At 35.3% G+C, this 24,840-nt stretch overlaps 2 protein-coding genes across 5 annotated transcripts in view; one reads left to right on the top strand and one right to left on the bottom strand.

The window, feature by feature from the left end:
• Positions 1-7,369: 7,369 nt before the first annotated feature.
• LOC142320006 (uncharacterized) lies at positions 7,370-7,792 on the top strand. The gene has a single exon (XM_075357687.1). It carries the CDS (start codon positions 7,370-7,372, stop codon positions 7,790-7,792), a length of 423 nt encoding a protein of 140 aa, XP_075213802.1.
• Positions 7,793-13,609: 5,817 nt separating this feature from the next.
• Positions 13,610-24,840, bottom strand: part of LOC142319454 (putative sodium-dependent multivitamin transporter) — a 75,111-nt gene continuing 63,880 nt past the window's right edge. For all 4 annotated transcript variants that reach the window (XM_075356762.1, XM_075356764.1, XM_075356765.1 and 1 more), the window contains 3 exons: positions 19,368-19,552; positions 16,605-16,851; positions 13,610-13,710 (listed from right to left, as the gene is read on the bottom strand). In XM_075356762.1, the coding sequence (XP_075212877.1) occupies positions 13,633-13,710; positions 16,605-16,851; positions 19,368-19,552 (510 nt within the window). In that variant the 3' untranslated portion in view covers positions 13,610-13,632. The remainder of the gene's footprint in view (positions 13,711-16,604; positions 16,852-19,367; positions 19,553-24,840) is intronic.

The following is a 24,840-nucleotide window of genomic DNA, read 5'->3' as shown; positions in this document are numbered from 1 at the left end:
TCGAATTCGCTGAAATAAACAGCTGAGGAAATATAAAATGAGGGAAAAGCAGTGCTGACGATTCGTGGTACTAAATGTAAAAAAAATTATATTAAAACATTTTTCTTGTCAATCAATCGCATCTTATTACTAATTACTTATAATAATAATATTTTTTTAGTTTAGAGAAGGTTAAATACCTTATGCACCATCAGGGAACTGATGACGTAATTACCCGGTCCGTGGGACTCAAACTACCTAAAAAACCTAACCTCTGTTGGCAGAGGATTAATTGTCTGTTCGCAGACAATCCACCCTGGAACTGCTTATCGCTTTATTTCGACGTGATGTCCCTAGATTTATCTTCTCATGCACCTGCTGCTTACTCTTGCTTATTTCGTCCTGGTTCAACTGTTCCTCTTCAATCCAGGTCCTTTTTCTACCTTCTTAGAATCGATTTTACAAAACTCGCAATCTTCTACCAATTACACTCGCTGGTGAGTATCTTCTCCCTTACAGTTTCTGGTGTTATATCAGTAATATTAGCTTGCAATTGGTTTCTGATGGTGCTCCATTTATCGCATTCAAAAAAGGTGTGCTGCGCGTCATCTTCTCATGCATTGCAATACAGGCACCGAGGATTGTTGGTCTATCCATCACGGATATTAATAAAATATATTTATTAATATCCGTGACCGGACAGGAGCTGCGTCAGATAGTAGTTTACCTACCCAAATTCACGGTTGTACCATCTCATTTTCCGGCGCATTCTGCAGTTGACTCAGCCGATTTTTATGTGGGAAGATTCCAGCAGTTCGTCGGCAGATTTCTCCGATATTTCGATTATAGTAATTTTCTGTTCCTTCACGTTGGCTTTCGTTAATATTAGCTTGATCTCTTCAAGACTAAACTGCTTCTTTATAGTTTGTCTTCTTCGTGTAATTGAAATACCATCATCACTGCACATCCAGAAGCCAATGCAACAAATCTTAAATTAATATTACACCAAAGAGCTACCCCAAGACCAAGCAGACGCTACCTGTAGGCGAGATAAGGAACTGATAGGAGCGGCTGATAATAGAACTGTTGTCTTGCTGTTAAAAGGCATACAGTGAATAAACTGAGTGGATAAAGTACATTCCTATTCTATTAGGTCTATACCAAGCTGTCAAACTGATATGTTTACAGTATTTTTGTTCGTGAACCATATAAGGCCTACTATTTATCTTCAATCAGTAAGCTAAGTAATTCACAGTTCATATTTATTTTATAGTTTATACTCGATAAAAATGACTCTTAAAGTTGAGCAAACTAAAACGGGCAAGCATTGTGTTATATTTAGTGACCACAAAATACAGACTATAGTTAATTCGTTAGTTACAGGCAATAGTTAATTGGCTCTGCGATTTTTCCATTTTTCATTGTTTTTTTTTTTTATTTTTACTGATTCGTGGGACTGGAACTTGTGGTTTGAGTTATTGTGGACGTGTATCAGTGATTTGTTGGAGTTTTGGATTACGGATTGATTTTTTATTACGTATTTTTGTGCGATCGACCTTATTGTCATTGGCAACAAGTTCAATTATAGTGTGAGTTCTTACTTTGCAAGTGAGGACAGGAAGAAATTGTTCGTAAACAAAGACTTGGAAAAATTTTCGTTGTGAAAGCTCAATAAATGAATAATTTTAAGTCCTAAACAAGGGAAAACACTTTTCTTTCAATAAATTCCTTCCCTTACATCCCAGACCCAAATCCCCCCGGATTTTTCCGAACCGGGTTGGAGTTTAAAATTACCTCCATATGCCCCTACTACGGAAATACCCAAAAACGCGTTTATTGATACTACCTATAGGGCAGCTATGAAGCTAGAATACGAGTTGGTTGGATCCTTTCCATGGTGCAGATCAGGTCTGACACCCATTGCTTCAAATGTTGGGAGGGAGGCCACACCTCCTCTCAATGCAGCAATCCCGATAGGACGGGAAGATGCTACAATTGTGGCGACCTGAGTCATATAAAAAGGAACTGCACTTAATCTACCAAGTACGCAAAATGCGAAACTGTTGGCCATCAGATGGACAGTGGGGCCTGTAATCGACTCGAGCATGAAGATTATGCAAATATACGCAAACCGATGCGCTGTGGCGCATGACCTCATCTGACACATGGCCCTAGATGAGGACATTGATTTTTTGGCCGTCGGGAAGCCGAACATGAGGAGGGTAGCTGCTCTTGCATGGAAGGTAGACCACTGTGCTAATGCGGCTATCTTGAACATCTCTGGTCGTTATTCACAGGCTCGAATAGTTAGAAGTCATGGATACGACGCAATTGAACTTACTGACCATGTACTCATATCGGGCTACAGTTCACCCAATTCTGGGATGGAAAGATTCAGGGCATTTTTAAATGTTGAAGGTTACATCTACAAATAGATGTAATAGATAGGTAGGAAGGCTATTATCCTCACTGGAGATTATAACTCTGGAAGGTACGAGTCAGGTGGCGGACTGAGGCCAAAGAGGCCTCTTGACAGAGGTTACATTATGGCTACGATGTTTGCTTCGGTTGGTCTTATGGCAATCAACACAGGTTTTGAACCTACTTATATTCGCAGAGGAAGGGACTTGGTGGATGATGTGATTTTAGTTTCAGAGAGAGTAGCGGCCATGATTAGCATCTGGATGGTTCGATGGGAGGAGTTGGCTACTGATCACCGCGCCATTACGTTCAAGGCAGATAAACTCAGATTGGGAAATGTACGCAAACCTCGTTGGAAGCCGGGCGAGCAACAGGCTGAAGAAGTTGCTGATAGGATCGCAAACTTGTTTGGTAGGGACAATCCTATCATTCTAACACAGGTATGGCCATGGAAAATTATAAATTTTTCAGATTTTAACTGTATTTTCCCTTAATATTTTTTTTGAAACGTAATTTATTTAAAACTAAGTATGATAGAAAAATTGTATTTACAGATTTGTAATGTACGCAAAATAGCAATTCAAGAAATGGTATCACACTTAGAGAAACAATAAAAAAAGTTTTTTGTCTATCAGTGTTACCTGAGGTGTGTGGTGCATAATTACTTACACGATATGAAGACCAGCGTGAGCACGGAAGATGATGGCATCAGGATAAATATATATGGTGGGGTTTTGCAGGGGTCAATTCCTGGGCCACTCCTGCGGAACCTTGTGTTCGACGGAGTGCTGCGACTGACATATGATGAGGATGTAGAACTCATCAGTACAGCATGAATCAGAAACAGCATGCCGACGACCTGGCTCTTCTGGTCGCCAGCAATATAGTGCAGGCCGTTGAAGATTCTGCGGCTGTCGCCATTAGTAAAATAATGGACTGGTTGGGAGAGAGCGAGGTCTCTATTTTGCGCCGAATAAGACCTCTGCAGTTGCTTTCACTGGTAGAAGAAGAATCAGGGACATTCGAGTCCGTATCAGAGATACTATCATACACGCGTGCAGGTGTGTGAAGTACCTGGACGTGTGGTTGCAAAGTAATAGATTATTCAATGAACATCTAAGTTCTCTAATTGAGCGTGCTGAAGTGGCGATCAACAATCTACGAAGATTGATGAGTAATCACAAAGGGCCTCCCTCATCAAAGAGGAGGCTCATATTAACTGTGGCTACATCTATTATATATTATGTTGTGCCAGCATTGGCAGATGCTTTTAATAATAAAAGAAATGTGAACAGAGTAGCGGTACTGCAGCAAAGAGCGGCAATGAACGTTGTCTCTGCCTGCAGGACTGTATCGTTAAACGCTTTGGAGGTTATATCCGGTGGCCCTCCGGTTAAGTTGGCAGTAATTTTGCAGAAGATACATAATGGTATGCCAAGGGTTGAGGCTCGCAGAACCATTCTAGAGGAGTGGCAGTTGGCTTGGAATGCGTCAAGTACAGGAAACTGGACCAAGAGACTGATCCCACGAGTCGATAAATGTGTGCAGAGGAGTTTTGGTGACGTAGCTTTCATCTCTCTCAACTGCTTACCGGACACGGCGAGTTTGAGGCCTACCTGCACCGGTTTGGCAAGTGAGCTACGTCGACATGTAGGTTTTGCGATGAAAATTATATTGAACATACAATCAATATTTGTAGCTGATGGGACGAGATTCGTCAAAGAACGGGACTTCCTAATGTAACACCAGAAGAGACCGTCCCATCTATGATGAAAGGTGTACGTGAATAGGACCAGGTTGCAACAAACTAGTAAACAACGACTTGTAAAATTTTTCATAGTTAGTATTCAGAGAGAAATTTTTCTAAGTGTTATAGGCATACTTTACTCGGGCTTTTCCTTTTTCCTCCATATCTTCCATAGTTTTGAGAATAGATCCAAAATTCCTTGACATCTTTACAAATCAAAAACTTCCCGACCTTTTGAACCCCCCCAAAATTTTTTGACCTAATATTCGAACAGATACATTTGACCTCCCCCCTCCAAATTTTTTTTTGGGTCACCCCCGTGTGGGATATCGCTAAACGCGGAATTGTCCGCTGACCCCAAATCAAGGACATGAGACGTCGAGGCTCGTTACCTGTAGAAGATACTGTCTCTCAAGAGTTGGAACCTCGAGGGTAAGTACAGGAAGGAGAGAGATCCTGACAGAAGACGTAGAGGGAATGGATATTGGGGTTACAAGCCAGGACAAGACAAAATGGAAACAAATAGAAGGATGAGGGGCTAAAAGAGCAAGGGCCGGGATCTTCAGAAGAAGAGGAGGCTCCCCTCACACTACAAGAGGTCACCTATAAATTAGGTAGTGCATTATTGCAATTGAGACAATGGACCGGCAAAGCGAGCGTGACCGCTATCAAGGCACATGAAAGGGAACTGAGCGAATATACAGAGAATTACAGAGACTGAGTGAAGAGATTCCGGATACGACTACCCAAGGCACACAGACAGAAGGTCAGTACAGAAATGAGATGTCTGACATACTCGATGTCGATCTGTCTGATGAGCAGTTAATTGACAGACTGTCTTCACGATGGTCATCATGGGTGATGAACCGTCTAACCCAAGTAAATGCTCCAAAAATAGGGGAGGACAGTTGTCATTTTGTTGACTTAAATGGACTGAGGCTTAGCAGCCACTACGCTGGGGCTACACCAGGTGCTATGGTTCTACAGGATTCAACAATTCTTGAGGACGGAAAAATAACAACGTGTGGTACCAAATACACGGTTATATTTGATTCCAGCAATGGGGAAAAAGCCATGGCAGCCCACGTAATAAAAGCTCTAAGAAGAGTAGTAAGAAAATCAGAGTCAGCAGTCTTTGTGGTGGAGTAAGACTGTGGTAGTACAGGCGCCGGGAAAAACATACGCGGATGTCTTAAAAACAGTGAAAGATAAAGTCAAGGCTCAGGAAGCAAGGGATATCTTATCCATCAGGAAAGGCCGAGACCAACAACTAGAGGTCAGAATTAGCGGATCACAGAAAGCAGGTGAGTTTTCCTCTCTGCTCAAAAATAGGGCTGAAGAACTTCAAGTTGACATTAGAACCAAAGGCGACCGTAGAACAGTGGTGCATGTCAAGGACCTGCTGTACGATACTACAGAAAGAAAAATGAAGGAGGCGATCAAAAAAGTACTTGGAGTTGGTGAAGGTTTTCAAATCACATCCATAAGAGAGGCATATGGCAATACAAAAAATGCCACTGTGGTCACTAACCAAAGAAACGCTACTAAGCTCATTGCATCAAGGCTGAGGGCTGGCTGGATGTGCTGTAGAGCATACATATGCACAGAAGTCGAGAAATGCTATCGTTGCTGGAATATAGGGCATGGCAGGAGAGAATGTAGAGGTCCGGATCGTTCAGAATTATGTTTCAATTGCGGCAGAGCGGGACACGTTATTAAAGATTGCAAAGAAGCAACGAGATGTCTTGACTGCGGATCTACGTCATATAGAACTGCTAATACAAGTTGTAACAAAAATCACGTGTAAGATATTTCTAATCAATAATAATAGGAGCAGGCTATCGGTGGATCTGTCGGTAGAGATGGCCACAAGAGGCAATTTCAATTTTCTGGTGGCCACGGAACCCAACATGTACTCGGTGGCCAGGGGTCAATGGTTACCCGACAGAAAAGGGGACGTGGCCATTAGAAGAATCGTAGGCAATGTGGATCATAGTTTATACCATAGAGAAGATGGCATTGTAGCCATAGAACTAAATGATATAATAATTATAGGAATATATGTAAGCCCGAATTGCGACATGGGAGTTTTTTCAGCAGAAATTACTTAGCTTACAACTTATGACATGCTCCTGTAAAAAAACAGTCGTGTTGGGAGATTTTAACTGTAGGACTGCATTGGCTGGAGCCACCATCTCCAATGCTAGGGTGCTAGGGGGGAAGAGTTCTTGAGGAACTACTGGAGGCCACCGGGGCGTCCTGCATGAATGAAGAGACTGCCACGTACTGTGCGAGAGGACATGAATCGATCTTAGACTTAGTTTTAATTGACGGCAGGTTGAATATTAATACAATTGATTTCGCAGTCCTCAATGAGGAAATCGGCAGCGACCATAAGGCCATTTCAGTCACTATTGGAGATCACCCTACAGGAACAAGACAGATACACATCAACCACCGATTGACCGACTTCCAAATCCACCGCGTAATCAGAAACGCGGCAAATAAAATCATGAACTGCGCACAAATAGACCCGGTGATATTTCAAGACATCATCAAGGAAGAAATGGCCAAGATACCGCAAAACAACAGTAGACACCTTCCGGTATACTGGTGGTCACCGGAAATAGAAGACCAAAGGAAGATAATGCAACGGTGTAAAAGAATAGCACAACGTTTACCAGCTAGAAACGGCATGATATAGGAAGGCAATCTAGCTGTAGAAAACTACAGACAAGCCAGAAAGAAATTGAACTTTCTTATAAAGCAAGAGAAAAGAAGTAAATGGCTGGAACTGTGCCATGAACTTAATGTTGATCCCTGGGGCAAGGCATTTAAAATCATTACTAAACGTCTGGGCAGGCATGTGCCGACGTTGAGTAATGAAACATCGGCACAACTAGTAAGAAAATTATTCCCCAGAGCGGAAAATCCTAACAGATCAGTGATTGGTTGCGAAGGCGGCAGGTTTACTCAGCAAGAGGTAATGGAGGCTATCGGCAAATTGAAGAATAAAAAAAGCCCAGGGCCTGATGGCATAACAGTGCCATCATTAAAGGTCTTGCAAAAATAATACCCTGGGAAATGGTGGACATTGCCAGCTTTGGCCTACAAAACAGGTATTTTCCTGACTGCTGGAAGGCAGGCAGAACGGTCTTTCTCCCCAAGGCAGGACCAGCCAATGAAACAGGAGGGTATAGACCAATTACGCTAATTAACAATATGGGGAAGGTCGTAGAAAGACTTATTGAAATCAGGCTTAGGAAAGAAATTGAGGAGAGGCAATGCTTACACCCAGAACAGTACGGGTTTAGGAGAGGATGCTCTACTATAAGTGCTATTGAAAGAGTTACAAACTGGGCTTTAACAACTAGAAGTGAATCCTGGAGAGTCAGGAAAATTCCCCTCATGATTATGCTCGGTATCAAAAACGCTTTCGGCACAGTACCGTGGATAGCTATAATAGAAGCCCTACAAAATATGCATATAAGTGACTATCTGATTAATCATTACCTCCATCTTAGGTTTATCGAAGTTAAAACGCTTGAAGGTAAAGCTATATATCAGGTGTTTGGAGGCGTTCCTCAGGATCCGTGCTTGCACCTACCCTGTGGAACGTCTTCTATGACGGGATTTTTAGATTAAATTACCTGGAAGGGGTATCAGTGGTCGGCTATGCGGACGACATAGCGGTTTATTGGAAGATAGAAATGTAGATATTGTAGATGACAAAGCCAAAAGAGCGCTATGTCTAATTGACGAGTGGCTGGAAAGAAATCTTGAAAGAAAGAAATCTGGAAAGAAGTTGCAGATTTCCCTTAGGAAATCTTGTTGTATGGTTCTCGCTGGTATAAGACCCATCAGAAACATAAATATAAACATCAGAGGACAAAGAATCATCGAAGTCAACGAAGCAAAATACCTTGGTGTTCTGCTAGACAAAAGCTTAAAATTTAGTAAACATGTCAATATGATTTGCAACAGGGTTACCCCCACCGTTAAGGCCTTGAGGGGGCTTTTTCAAAATCATGGCACAACTAAGATGGAAATCAGGAGGCTGATAACGGCGGCCACCACATCGGCGTTATTGTATGCGACCCCGGTATGGGGAAATGCAATAACTACACAGAGAAATAAAACTAAACTAAAAAGTGTTCATAGACTCGCTCTGCTTAGGGTGGCTGCAGGCTACAGAACAGTGTCGTATGATGCGTTGTGTATAATAACAGAAGTTCCCCCTATAGATTTTTAAATTAGAGACAGGACATTAAGAGCCACGGGACTTCCCAGAAGCGAGACCATAGAGCTAATACAGCAAGAGTGGCAGAGTGCTTGGGCGCACTCAAGAGTTGGGGATTGAATGATAAGGCTATTCCCCAACATAAATACATGGGTTGGTAAGAGACTGGGTGACGTGAACTTCTATAGCACACAACTGTTGACAGGCCATGGTTGTTTTGGTCAATATTTATTCAGAATTGGGAAGAGGGCCACCCCACTATGCGTTTATTGTCAGGAGATCGACAATGTAGAACACACCATCTTCGCATGTCCCAGATGGGCTGATAATAGAAGGGAGATTTTAATTAATAGACTGACCCCTGACAATTTAATTAATTGGATGGTGTATAGTCAGGAAAATTGGGACTGGTTCAAGAAGTTCGCGGGGGAAATTCTCCGTATTAAAGAAGATGAAGACAGAAGACGGGGGTCGTAGTTAAAGTAGGGAAGGGAGGACAGTCCCTCTGTGGAGGGCCCGCATGCTGAGGTGTACGGGTTCCTGAGAAGGGAGGGAATTGTGGGGCAAAGTTAAGACCTAGTCCCGGCCCTGCGGGTGCCTTGGTGCTTAGTGGGGTCGGTGCCGCCGGTTTTAGGCATGGCAAAAGATAAACACCGAGACCCGGTTCCCTGCCGAGGGGGTGAGGGTCGGCGTTGCCAGACCTTGGCCATGAGGTGGGGGATTAGAGGCATGGCAAATGGAAAATAAAAGATCCGAGACCGGGGAGGCTAACCTGCCGTGCCGGACGTGCTGCCGGTGAGTGGGGGACGCCTCCTTTGAGTATATGGACACTCTCCCCAACTGCGTATACTGAAATGGATATCCGGTCGGGGGGAGAAGGAAAAAAAAAGGTTGCAATAATGGTCACAAAAATACTAAGTACCAAAGCAAAGAAAACTAGGGTATGGGATGGTGAGTGATATGCAGGTAGGGATTTCGGAGGGCAGTCCTGTTCATGAGAGGGTGGTTCGCTGAGGTGAACCGCTCTTGATGACTGATCGGGAACCCCTCGTGTTCGTGGGTAAATAAAAGACCGTAATCCCGGCTTGGACCTGGTTTGAGGCCTGGCAAAGAAAAGACCGAGTCCCGACCTGCTGGATGAGCGACCCCCGTGGGGTACGACTTTGTCAGATCCCGCGGGGTCCTGAAGGGTTTGAGGCGAGGCACTCTCTGAGGTTGTGTAATGTATTCAACACAGGTAAAACCTCAGTGGTAAGGTGAAAAAAAGCAAAAAAAAAAAAAAAAATACAAGCAATATAGAATACTAAAAAATGGTGACAACTCATGGCGCTGCTTGGTAAGGAACTGCAGTGCCTCAATCAAAACAGACGCAAATGCTAACAACATTGTTAGCAAATAATTGTACACACTGCCCTTACCCTGTCACCTGCTGCATCAAACACGCATACAGCATCACCCTACAGTCACCAATTATCGTCTCCTTCATCACCAGCCGCCCCAAAACGTTCTTCGGCTGCTGCGACTCCCGCGTGGCCACACATCTCACGACAACCATCTCCTGTAGTGTTGTCGGCCGTTCCATCGACAATGTCTCCGCCTCGTCTTCCAAGTTCTGTGCCTCGCTTCTTGATCCATCATCTGCAGTTACATCAATAACAACTTATCTTCCAGTTTAAGTAGAATCACACCACCTGACAATACTTCAAATAACAGTCGGTTTGCTCTGGGTACTACTGCTCTTCTATTTCCTCGTTTGGAAGAGTCATGTGTAAGATTCCTTTGATTCTTGTGTAAGAATCAAAGGGGCCTGGCGCTAGTAGTCTTGTTTGAGTCTCGGAGGAAGCAAGCACAGAAACATGAGCTGGCTTGGGGCAGATCAGAAGTTGGGAATGACTGAGCCAGTTTTTCCAAAATTAGTTTTTTCCCACTAGCTCAAACATGCAGTCTATGTGCTCTATAGTAGTGTCATTCGATACTGCCAATATTGAGAAATTCTACATCTTTACAACACTGGCAGAGTTCCTCGAAGTAATTATTAACCAGGATGACGATCTTGTAGAGGATCAGGTCAAATTGTGTTGGCAGAGATTAGGACTTTGGAGTTACTACTGCTCTGCTTCATAAGGTCTTACATATGCCTAAAGATGAAATTTGCCTCCCAGCAGAGACATCATTGGTCCCAATCACTATTACAAAGCAATGATCCGTTGGAGGAGTGAATTTTGGTTCGATGTCCAGTAGAGCACCACCAGGCTTGTACATTCCACTAACTCTGATTTCTGGAGAGAGGGACTCTTTCATTATTGTGAGTATGTTCTCACATGACTATCCCCCAACACAGTCATATTTTTGAAAGGGATGCTGATTTTTTTTGGTTATTTTGCATGTTGTGAATGACTTAATTTCACTAGCTTTGTGAAGGCTTTTTACATTACCTTTTTAATCACATTGGTAATTTTCTTTTTTTATTTGCTACTGGGGTAAATTTAGTTTGGTCCTCTCCCTCCTGCAATTTACCCAACACACCAAAATTATTTTTCAAGCTCAGTAGTGATGTCTTCTGTTCCACTGTGGTAGATGTGTTAATATGCATGTTTTTCAAACTTTTTATTTCTTCCTCCAATACTTGAATTGAGTTTAACATATTTGTGGTCTCCTCCTTTAACACTGTACATTTCTTAAATGGAAAGTTTGTTTGCATTCCATTGTCAACCAACATTCAAGTAAAATCAAGAGCTGGACATGCTGCAGTAGAAGAAATGTCTTGGTAATTAGCATTTTTTTAAACATTTATTGACCTTAAAAAAATTATATATTATGCTCTTCTCTGCATATTTGCAGATAATGTATTTCATGTTCATTAAAAATACTTGTTCTTTGAAAAAAAAATTACTTAACTGCTGCATTACTTCCTTACAGCGACAATATTTTGGAGTTTTGCTAATATGCTCATAATTTATGGAATTTTATATTTTTTCATAGTTAAAAATGCTGACCTAATATTTACCAGTTTCAATATGATTCGCATTTCACTTTGAAATAAGAATTATTGGACCAGCTGATTTTTTCAGTGCTGTCCAAACAAGCACTTCCATGTCCTTAAAAGTGCAGTCTGCTGCTGTGAATAATGTAATCATGTCTTGTAGAATGTTACAAAATGAAACTGAATTCTCCTTTTTCAAATTCAAAATAATTTTTGTAATTAAAATTACCCACTTTAAATGGGTAATTAATCTAAGGTTTTCTTTCAATTTACTGATTTCTGCTGTGCTCTTGACAGCAGAAACATTCTATCGCTTCCACTTCTAAACCAATTTGAAATGTGGTTGTGTTCAAAATGCAGTCACATTTTTGAGTGCTTACCTTCAAAAAATGTTTTCAAAACTGCTGGATATTTAGTTAAACTCAAAAAATATTCCTTAATTGACAAATACATCTTTAAAATTATTTCAACTACAGGCATGAATGCCAGCCATCATGATTTTCTGTATTGCAACATTTGATGGCATTCATTATTGATGATGTCACAATTTTCACATATTTACTGTATAAATACAAAAACATAAATAAATTTCCAGAACTACAAGTTCTACATCTACTGGAAAACAATTAGATCCACTTAATATGTAATGAATTATATGAAAAGAGATTCAGTGCCCACAGTTTCCCTATTCATAAAATTTTTTAACTTCTGATAAATATTTTCTGTCACTTCAACTACATCATCAAATATATAGTTTCTTGTTATGACTATTGAGTGAAATTATTACATATGGTAAAAAATTTCATTTTAAAACTCTTCAAAGTTAATGCTGATGAGAAGGGAGAAATAAACTAAAAATGATTAAGAAACTATAAATTTAACAGATATAATTAGATACATAAATAGGGAAGCTAAAGCAGAGATTTACAGTGAGTAAATCTAACCTAAACTCAAAGAGTAAATCTTAAACTAATATCACTAATAAACCCTGATACAAAAGGTACTAAAAAAAATTATTATTCTAAAATAACATTTTATTATCTGTTTCAGTCTTTTAACTCTTTCTGTGGTAATCTTTCAGACTGAGATTTTCAATACCTTGATGTGTTCCAGTGTCTGTAGTTGGGATGCATAAACAGAGATATAATCATATCTGTAAACAGTTAAGACTCTTAAAAACCTTTACTCAGAGCAGTTTGTTTACTGGTATGGGTAGTGCAATAAACCACTGCTATATTTCATGTCATGTTGAATACTATTCTTGTACAAGCAATGGATCAGTCACCTTTCATTTATGCATAGAGCAGACAGTCTGAAGTTAAGGACTACAAGAAGGCATTTTTTTTTATTAGAAGAAAACTTTTCATTTATTGATCATTAACTCCATCAGTTTATGGAGTTAGTATAATCTTTAGTTAGAATGACAGTAAAATGGTGTTTTCTCAAGAAATAAAGCAATTTTTAAAAAAAGACTATGAGGATTTATTCACATCTCATTTAGCAAATCTTTTATTTCTAATTCAGTGCTGAGACTGAACTGAAGGCCAAGATCTTAGCAAACTCGTTAGTTTTCTAACTGATCATTGGTTTTAAAATATTATGCAACATTTTTTCAAGAGCTGTGGAATACTATAAGGAAATTTTGTTTATCAATAAAAAATAATTTACTTAAAGCCCTTTGCAGTTTGATAAGAATGTACGCTCTAATCAGGTAGGCATTTATGTTTTTGTAGAGTTGGAAGCTTAAATAAAAAAAAAAAAAAAAACAAACTATTTTTTGGGGTTTTCCTTCCAGCTGTTTAATTTGAAATAGGCAGTTACATTCTATTAAAAGCTACATAAAGATGACCTTGTAGGTCAAATACTTAAAGTTACTCAAAAGATCTCTTAGATTGAGGTGTGTAGATACAGGCCACATGCTTTATCAAATTTAATTCTCATCCCACATCAATCCATTAATTTAGGGTAAATAAATAAAAATATATTTTAAAATTATATCTTTAAATCAAATAAAAATTCTAATTTATAAGTTTATACAACAACTTGTATAAATATTTATTAAGTTTAAAAATATTAAATTGTATTAATTAGTATTTTTTTAATTTTTTTTTAATTTTATTTTTTTTATTAAATTGCAACATATATCTTGATTTTTTTAATTTTTTTATTTGTTTTCTGTTTCATTATAATAAAACAAACAGTAATAAAAAATGGTTCATAAAAAAATAACAAATAATCATTTTTTTTAAAAGTAATGTATATTTAATTTAACATTTTCATTCTAATTTCAACTTCTTCACCATCTTCTTTTTTGTTTCCATTTTTGTTTCTTTTCATTAACTAGAAAAAAGAAAAAAACATAATGTAAAAAAAAAAAAAATAAGAAATGGAGCCATTTTTGAATTTATACAAAAAGAACAAGTCCATGATGACTGGTTTTAAAATAGTCATTTTATTAAGTGTTAAGAATATTTACTAGAAATAAAAAAAAAATGAACTGATGCTAATTTTGAATGTTAAATGATATTGTCATCAGTAGATGAATAGGAATTTAAAAAATAAAACAAAACTTTACAAAAAATAATTACATAAAACGATAAACAAAATTTTTTGTTGTGTATAACAAAAAAAGCAGTCTCAAAAAATATGATGCAATATCACTTTGAAGATTCCAAATCTAAAGTGTAAAATTAACTTTAGAATTCAAACCACTTAAACTCCTGTTCAGGCTAGGCAACCATGCTTTGACAATGTACAACAATGTTATATATGTACATATATAAATATATATATATATATATATATATATATGTGTGTGTGTGTGTGTGTGTGAGAGAGAAAAGTTATCTTAAGAAGGAAAGATAGCATGAACATTCAATCATCAGAGAAATATTTACATGACTATAAAATTAGTAATTAATTTATTCCAAGCATAATTTTTGTATTTATGTTTACTTTTTATTGTGGAGAAAAAGGAAATCCATGGAGGGCACAAAATTATGCCTGTAAACTTCTAATTCATTTTTTGCATAAATAAATATATTTATTTGAATCTTGTTAATTAGGAATCCAGAAGAATCTTTTAATGACACATGATCACCCACAAAATCACACATTTTGTTGTATTATTTTTATTGTATTATCTGATTTTACTGTATTATTTAAAATAGTAATAGTTGTCAGTCCACGTGTTAATTAAAAAAAGAAATGAAATTACTTAAAATCCGAATGCTGATCTCAGTATTTTAATTGTACAGAGATTAGCGTGCTGCCTACTCATTCAACTGATTATTGGTTCAATCTCAGCCGGAGGTCTGGCATTTCTATATCATTTCAAATCATCATAAAAAAAAGTTGTAATTTTGGTCTAAACATATAACAGCTAGTGAATAAATAATGAAAAAAAAATTATCTGATGACAAGAAATAATGCAATATCCACCTACTTATATTTCATGAGTGTCATAGCCTTTACTGCACCCATAATCATGGGTGGAAAAAGCCAGGCCATCATCACGATTAAAAAGATATACCAATAATCTGAGTGTACTGAGTGCCTAGAAACAAAGTCATAAAGCACTTCTTTTAATGGAGTTGTTTACCTCATTTTATGGTCCCTCTATGGGTAGATTATCTTTTCTCATTATTATTCTTGAGTCTTTTTTTATCCTCCCTATGATTTGTACATTTTGGCCATATATTCAGTGCATCTATGCTAAGGTTATACGAACATGTATGACTGATTGCATTCTTCATATTAGTGGGATTTTGTGGAGACTCTGACATGGATCTATTTGAGGGTTCAAGCTATCTGTACAGTGGCAACACGAAAAGTTCAACAGAGTCAAGTTTCTGGTAAAATTAAGCCATCTACTAAAAGAAAATAAATACTGGTACTGCTCATGGTTGGATGTACCTACATTTACAAATAAAAAAGATTCTGAAAATGTATTATGTGTTTCAACATTAATTTGTATTAACTTTTTTCCACTTTTGTTGTATTCAGACAATAAAATATATCTATATACAGTACATCTACGTATACGTATGTATAGTCATCCCAGACTATTGAAACACTCCATCAGTGTTTGATCATTTTCTTCCCTTAATCATATTCTCGAGGTAGTTAACAAGAAATCTGCAACAACTACAGCATTTACCTAATTAGTAGTGCCACTCTAGCAGTATACAATGCTCTAGCCACTTTCTTATGGTGGCCCTATCTCAGAACTTGTTCGTATCCTGATATTTTGCAGAGTAGGTCCAACTCATGGAAATAGTGACTGTCAGGTTAAGCCTGGCTTGCCCCGGTGGGTGGCGTCTTGGAATGGAATTATTAGGTGTCCAAAATTGATTTCCTCTTGGTAAAAATATTATTTTTGAATGATGAAAATTGATATAACAAAAGTTAAATTAGAAATTTTACTCTAGAAATTGATATAATGAAAGTTAAATTAGAAATTGATTCTAACAAATTAATTGCTAGGGATTTTCCACTAGTGATCGATACATTATGGTGTCTACTTCTTGGTTATAATTCATTATTTTATGAAGAAAAACAATCACATAAATTAAACAAAATATATTATTAATATGTATTTTGCATATATATCAATATATAATAATATATCAAGTATACAGCTGACCACCACGAGACATGTACTAATGAATTGGGATTTTCTGCTAGCGATCGGTACATTCAGGTGCTAAGTTTAGGGGGATGGACACACAGACACACTTACAAATGCCCTTTAGTAGGGTAGGATTACCATATTTCTGAATAAGAATCAACTGCCAGTCAAGTAAATGGATGGAGAATGGAGTGATCTCAGACAATGATACATTTTTATATAAATTTAGTATAAATTTATTTTAACATCCCAACTCTCTTGACTCTCTCTGGACTCTCTTGTGCTCTCTTGACTTTACTATGGCCATATCTTATGGGCTAGGAGGCTAACTGAAATATCTTTTGCCAAGTATATTTATGTCAAATAGACATAACCAACAGCTACAGAAAATTTATTCATATTTGAATTTCAAGGCTTGTTACTTTTTTCTAAACTATTTAAATGAATGAGGCAAACTTTTCTTAAATTGTTGGTTATAGTAGTTAGTGTATTATTGTAATCATATTATTATTACTATTATCATAGAAGAATCATTATGCATTTATTAATTACATTATACAATTAGATAAAATTATAATTCAATAGCCAGTATTTTGATACTTACTGCAGTGCGATGATGTTTTTGTAATCGCTTTTGTTGATTATTTCTAAACAAATATTTTGCCAAAGGATGAATATACAAATCAAAATCATCTTCATAATCATCATTTTCATCAGCATCTTTTTCAGCTGACCTCTTTCTACATTTTTTTGTTATTAAACTAACAATAATTCCAATTATAAATGTTGGAATAAATCCAATAACTGGATACCAAACATAACTTACTTTATGTAAGAAGTAGTAATTTTTGCTGAAATAAGAATATATTACCATCGATTATTGCTTCGAACCTAGTTTTTATAGTTTACATGTTACATGTTGCAGATTAAAATTAAACATCAAGAAGTGTGAGAGGGTAATTACAACCAAGGAGGATACATCCATGGGCAACATGGTTGGAGAACAGCTACACAGAGTTGAAAATTTTAAAAGGATTTTGAAGTCAACAAGAAAAAGATCAGAGAAGGGATATGCAAACACAATTGTGAGGAGTCTGATCTGGAGCAGAGAAGGGATATGCAAACACAATTGTGAGGAGTCTGATCTGGAGCTGGGATACACCCAAGAATAGAAGATGATATATTACTTTCTAATTCTAACAAATGCAGTAAAGACATGAGTTAAACAAAGAAGGGGCATCAACAAAATTCAGGCTTGTTAAATGAAGTATCGTGTGAATTATAAACGTGGGAATTATGTAAAAGTATGATCAGAATTTGATATAAAAGGATGAAAGATATGGTGAAGGAGAACACTCAAGAGAGAAAACAGAGAGGTCAAAGGAGAAATGACATGTGTAATTAAAAAGAATGTAGGAAAGGAGGATAAGCAGAAGATGCATGAGGTGGAAGCGCTGGGAAAAAAGCCAAAGGATTATTAATAGAAAGGAATGGAGATATATCGCATAAAAGAGAGCAAGAATAGAAGAAGGTTGTACAGTGAAGGTGATGAGAGGATGGGAAGAAATGAGCAGGTTGTTTCAAGCAGAACAGTCAGTGAGTGAAAACTGCAAGTGATGATTGACATTTTTTAAAGCAAGGCTAGTTGTTTTTCACACACTGCAAACTTCCATACAATATCCAGAAGTTTAACACCAAAAAAAGCATTTGAGTATAAAAACTAGTTCTAATCTCAAAAAAAGTTGATCTAATAGACAAAATTTATACACAATATCTGTCTGATTAGTGTTCAGTATTCATTTACTAAAGATAGTTTTACTAATAGATAAAAGAATACCTACTAAAATAGACAAAATAATACTAACTATAGATTTAAGAAACAAAAATATGTTACAGTCTTTCAGTCAAATACACTCGAGTTAAGCTGCTAAATTTATGCTATAAATGGAATTTCTGATTGTCTTTCCCTTCAGTGGGCATCTGGCTGAATCATCAACAATACAATTGAATACATCAGTAAACCACACTGCAAAATTTCAGTAATGGGAAGAAGAGTTCCTTTAGGAAGCCTGAGACTGTTTTTAGGTGAATTTTTTACTTTGGAATGAAAAAATTCTTTTGCAGTGTATATTTCAGTTAATTCAAAATTATTACCAGATATATATTGCTCTCAATCTGGTACAACTATTTCATTTTCCTGACGGGTAATGGATAAAATGGAAAATTTCTGCCTAGGAAGCCCTTTAAGCTGTTCTTTGGGTGGGTTTGTTTATCTTGCACCCAGTTCTTCTATAAATTGATAATTGTTTCTCACTATCCACTCTTTTTCCTTATCCTTGATCCTTCTTCTCTATTTTGGGTTTTATGGGTGAATCAGAGTTCCTATGTACATTCTTGATAAGGATGAAGAAACCTGTATAAATTATCTATTGTTGATGATATCTGGTGGAAGGTTTGACTTATGGATCTGTTCAGGGGCTGTAAAAGTCCTAACAGCTGAAGTACTTGTCAGGTAAGGTAGGGCCAACTATTACCTCCTAAAATTCCTATAGTACTTATATATCAGTTTTAAATTTATAATTCAAACTTTTTGACATTTTACTTATCCTCTGTCCCTAATCAGTAAAGTTTCATGTTACTTGGTGCTCTTCTGAAGCAACTCTTCACTCAATTGGCATATGCCAATCCAGCCAATAATTGCTCCTGAGATCAAGCTATCTGGACTCAGGATTGGAACAGCATATTATTGATCAGTCAGTTTTTGTTGATGAGCTCTAAATCTCACTACAACAATTTTTTTTTTCTTATATGAAACAGAAACCTGAGAACAGATTCAGACATCCATAATAGGTGTGGGTTTAAACCAGCATCCACCCAAAAATTGTTTGTGTTCGAATTATACAGCTTAATTACAGATCCTATGGTCATTAGGTGAGAAACTTATATTACACATTTTTATGGAAACTTGATGATTTTTATTAAAAGTTGGGCATTTTAACTACTGTGCTAATGATAATTTTAAGGCATGTCTTATATTGGCATGGCATGTGTGACATTGTTTTTGGGCAAGTCTTGCTTGAAGTGAGGATTACTTGGTCATCAAAATATTGCTGTTAATTGAATTCTAACAACCAAAGTACAGTGATAAGAATTAATGAACTATTTTTATATTCAAATGGATTATTCTTAAATAACAATCATGTTTAATTTAAGCATACTCATATTTAGGAGATAGACTGCTTCATTATACATTATAACTTGATTTAAGAACTTGATTAATTGGAAAATTTAGTCTTTTAATAAATAGAAAATAATGATAATATATTGGTAATAGTAATAATCATAATAATTTATCATGTCTACTAACTTATTTTGATTTAATGAACTTATTGTACTATTTACAAAAGTACTATTCAAGAAACTAGAATTAGTCTTATTTTCATTAGTACAATTTTCTGTTGACATTGATAATCTTTCAAGTGGTGGTTTTGGCCCTCCAATTATTATCCATGCCATTAGAGCTACACTTGCAACAAATCCTGCAATAGCACCCTAAAAAAAATAACAAAAATAAATAAATTGCTAATAAAAATATACATAATGTGTGTACATGCATGCACGTATGCTCACACACACACACACACACACACACACACACACACACACACACACACACACACACACACACACACACACACACACACACACACACACACACACCACACACACACACACAATTAATTATATCAACAATAATAATAATGTTTTATAAATATATATATAAAATGTCATATGATCATATGACATTATATTATATATCATAAATGTTATATATATATATATAAAAAATAATAATAAATGATAACTTCTCAGTTGGATGTTAAAATAACAGGAAAACAAAGTATTTAGATCCCAAATAAGTCACTATGCAAATAATAGAAATAAATATAAATACACAGATAAAATACCTAGATCAAAAATATTCCAGATTATATTATAATCTGGGATATTTTTGTATAAATATATTTTGCATTTTGGAATATTTTTGTTTTTTCATATTCTGGCAAAAACAACCATTTTAAAATATTATATGATTACTTAAAATAAAACAAAATACAAAAAAATTAAATTGAAACCAAAATTTGAAGAATTTAATGAAAAATGGATAAAAAATTAAGCAAGTATTGAAATACCAGAATATGTGGTTAACATTTTATATTAGGACTATGATTTTTTTACTGTTCCAGTCTAATAATAATAATAAGGTAAAACAGGATGCAGAATCTAAAAAGACATTCCTTGTTAATAATATTACAGTGAACGTTGAAAACGGATTACAATTGTTGGATAAAGGCGAGGAAGTTAAAAAAATAATTTCAGAAATAACGTTTGTAATGTTATAAAAAATTTTAACACGAAACAGCATAGTAATTCACACATAAAATTATATGAGGATGAATTCATTAGTGTAGAAACGAAAATAGCAACTAATAATATTAGCAAGAATGCAAAAAAACAAACACTTTTGCAAATATACAAAGATAATTTAAAAGTAATAAAAGCTGATAAAAGCAACAAAACAGTGATTATGGATGTTGATAGCTTTTTGATAAAATTGTTCGATTGGTTAAATGATAGTAATACTTACAAATTAATACATCAAGACTACACCAATAAAATACAGTAAAGAATAAATTATGTATAATTTGGAGGGAGCAGGGTTATATTAGCAAGGAAGAAGAAATTCTACTACATATTAATAATGCACAACCACTAAGAATATATGGTTAAATAAAGTTACATAAAGAACATTACCATCTGATGAAACAAATAGTCAGCTGTATTTGGGGGCCCATGTATAACTTATCCAAATTTTTAGTCAAAAGTAGTGGGAAAAAATGAGTGTAGTGTTAAAAACTAACAGGAACTCCATAGTTTTATATATAAACAAACTGTATTGAAGGATTAAAGACTCATGTCTGTCGAAGTGTTTTCACTATACTCTAGCAAATCTGTTGAATTAGCAATACAGGCAATCAAAAATAAATGGGAGGAAATTAAAGAGTTCACAATATAAATTAAGAGGATTTTATTATCGAGATTAAACTGTGTATAAATAACATGTTTTCCCAATTTGATTATAAATGTTATTAACAATGTTATGCATGGATTAGCCATGGGATCGCTATTTCTGCAATGTCTGGCAAATTTAGTGATGGAATTTTGCGAATCCCAAATAATGGCCAAAGTGAGGGGTAGGTGGCGTTCTATAAATGATATGAAGATGATATTTTGTTATGTTTGCTGGAGAACCAAACTAAAGAAGTACTGAGTAAATTTAAAAACTATCATAAGGGCATTAATTTCACAAGAGAAGAGGAATGTGATAAATGTTTGGTGTTTCTTGATTTGACCATATCCCATCAGAATGGGAAAATATGCATTAGTTGGTTCGCTAAGAAGACTTCTTCTGGTAGATATTTAACTATCTGTCTGCTCAGCCCAAGTCATGTAAGAGGGCTGTAGTAAAAATTTTAACAGGGAGCGTTCTACAATTCAGCCCATGTCATATAAAAGGGCTGCAGTAAAAAATTTAGCAAATTTAATGTTTACTGACCCAATCAACAGAAGGTAGGTAGGTTATTAAGAAACAAAAAATAATTACCCTCCAAAAATTGTTAACAATATTTACTGTGATAACTTTTATAAAATTATCAATTCTGAAGGTAACAATAACATCATGGAAGTTACTATGTGTGATGAAAACAATTATAATCACTATACAACCATAACATATATCCAGAATTTGCCCAAAAAAATAAAAAAAATTTTGAAACAAGAATTCAAAGTGGCGTTTAAAAACTTTTAACTTTCAAACGATTTTAACCACTTTTTCTCTAAATTAAAATTGCCAATTGAGAAGCTTAAACAGTCTAACATAGTGTAGAGTATTCATGAAATGACTGCCCGGGACTATACATAAGGGAAACTATGCCCTATATTTAAAAAAGCATTTGAAGGTACATAAATACTGGAAACATGAAATTACAGCCTTATCCAAACATGAAAAAGAAAATAAATCATGAGCAAGTAAAGGGTTTGGACTATGATATAATAAATAATACCAGGAGATGGTTCTGGAAATTATTCATATTATTAAATGTAAAAATTCTATTAATAACAGATTGGATGTAAAGGATTAAGTGAATTGTATGTTAGTGTAATGTAATATTTCATCTAATGTAATTTGTGATGTATGACTGCTGTGTGGGGGTGGAGTTTAATTGTGGAGATATGGTTGTGTGGGTATGTGATTTGTTTGGTTTCTTGAGTGGTTGAATGGTGGGTGGTTTAGGTGTATTTACCTATGTGTCACTGTTGTGGATTCATCCAATATTGTTGAACATATGATTGATTAGGTTATGTTTTTTTTTTTTAGTTGCCCTTAATAAAGCCCTAGCGTCTCGGCCTTTCACCCAGGGGTCCCGGGTTTGAATCCCGGTCAGGCATGGCATTTTTCACACACGCTACAAATCATTCATCTCATCCTCTGAAGTAATGCTTAACTGTGGACTCAGAGGTTAAAAAAAAAAAAAAAATAAAGCCTTGCATTGAAGGTGAAAAATGTTGTTATTGTTTTGTATTTTGTTTTATTTTAAGTAATAATATCATACTATTGTAAAATTATTGTTTTTACCTGAAGAATTATAATATGGAATATTTGTGATCTAGATATTTTATCTACGTATTTATATGTATTTCTATTATTTGTGTAGTGACTTATTTTGGGATTTGAATATTTTTTGTTCTGTTTTTTATATATATAGTGGAAAATGATAAATAAAACTATAACTACAAAAAATTAATTCAATCAAAATATTCTTTAAGAGACTGTATGGTGTTGCTTATTGATCCTTTTCTTAACTTTTCCTCCATGAAGTTGATTACAATATCTGAAGCCTTCTATGACTGTCTCCTGCTTTTAGAGTTTAAATACAAATTGGTGAATCCATGAGGGAAATGCTGGGTTGTCTCAATCTAAATACAGGTAACCTACTTGGGTTAAAATAATGTACCACCCTCAGATCTATTAACCTAGATTAGTTGCCTTTCTATTTAAATCTTTCTTTATTTTTTCTGTTTAGCTTCCGGAACCACCTTACGGTGGTGTTTACTTTAGAGAATGAATGAAGATGATATATATAAATGTAAATGAAGTGTGTTGTCTTGTACAGTCTCAGGTCGATCATTCCTGAGGTGTGTGATTAATTGAAATCCAACCACCAAAGAACATAGGTATCCACAATCCAGTATTCAAATCTGTATAAAAGTAACTGCCTTTTCTAGGATTTGAACCTTAGAACTTTCGACTCCAAAATCAGCTGATGTACGATGATAAGGAGTTTACCACTAGACCAACTTAGTGGGTTTTTCCATTTAAATCTATATTTATAAAAATAATACAGCATATGAGTATGTTATCTAATAAATTAGATGAATAAAATAAATGTTTTTATCCTATGTCAATCAGCTAATTTTTAACCTGTTGGCAATTATTTATAACTTAACTAGAATATAATTCAATTTCTTTCAAATTTTAACACTGTTGATTAATAAAAATTATACTCGTATACAGTGTAATTATAAAAACTTTTCTTATTTATTTGTAAATTTACCAATTTTTATCATTCAGGTGTAATTGATCAGACTACTGGGATATGGAATACTGTGATGGGTTATTTTGATTCTACGCAATGGATGTATTTCTTGCTCTGAACAATACCTTAATAATAAGCCAGCAGATTTTATATGAAATGGGCTAACTTAACTACTGATTCCCATTTTACAAGAAGTAAATCATAACACCAACAGGAAATCTTGATGGTTCATTGCACATTTCATTAAACCTGAAGTTATATATGACCAGGTCACCTATGTCTTGTCATCAATTAGTCATGTTGGGTGAGAAAACACCATAGAAGAATACACTTATTCAAAAGTATAGTATTTCACTATCATAGTACTGTAAACAATAACAAGGAAATGCGAATAGCACTTTTCCATAATAAGAATATTATTCTAGACAATTTAAAAAAAAATATTTAGCAGAGACTTCTCATTAAAAATTTAACAATGAGAGAAAGTTTTTGAGTTGACAGCTATTTTGGCAGAAATTAGCAGAATGACAATGGAGCAGATCAAGAAGGCCTATTCAAGAAAACATTACAACTCTTAGAAATACGCAAATTAGAATGATATGTACCTGAAAAGGAGGAATTATTGGTAAATGAATGACATCTTTGGTCACTTATGGATGACAATCCCTAAGTATTTGTCAAGCTTAACAGTGAAAGTGAAAGTCTTTCTTTATAAATACTAATAACAATGCATAAATCTTGGTAGAAATTTTCTCTTATTCTGTAGACAAATTTTATACATAAGTAATTTGGTATAAAAATATTTAATTTAGACTTGCTTGGTAAAAGAGATTTTAGGCCAGCATTTGGCATTCACAAATTTTGAAAATGAGCCTTGGAAATTCCAAAATGCAGACAAAGTGTAATGATCGATGAATAAATTGTAATTAATATAATGTTAATAATAATAACAATATAATTGTTAATAATAATAAGAATAAATTAATAATAATTTATTAATAATAACATTGTTAGCTGTAGTTATGTTCTCATCGACAGTGACAGACCATTTAGAGGGACATTTAATAAAACTGGTATGTGATGAAACAGTAAGAAAGTTAAATTCAGTTTAATTTTCTTCAGATTATTCAAATTCTGAACATATAAAAGAAGTCCAGCATAAGTGTAAGTATTTTGAGCTAT

This window comes from Lycorma delicatula, chromosome 2 (assembly GCF_047948215.1).
Source record: "Lycorma delicatula isolate Av1 chromosome 2, ASM4794821v1, whole genome shotgun sequence".
NCBI classification, from domain to species: domain Eukaryota; kingdom Metazoa; phylum Arthropoda; class Insecta; order Hemiptera; family Fulgoridae; genus Lycorma; species Lycorma delicatula.
Note: the sequence above shows the minus strand (reverse complement) of the source record. Positions and strands in the feature narration are given on the sequence as shown.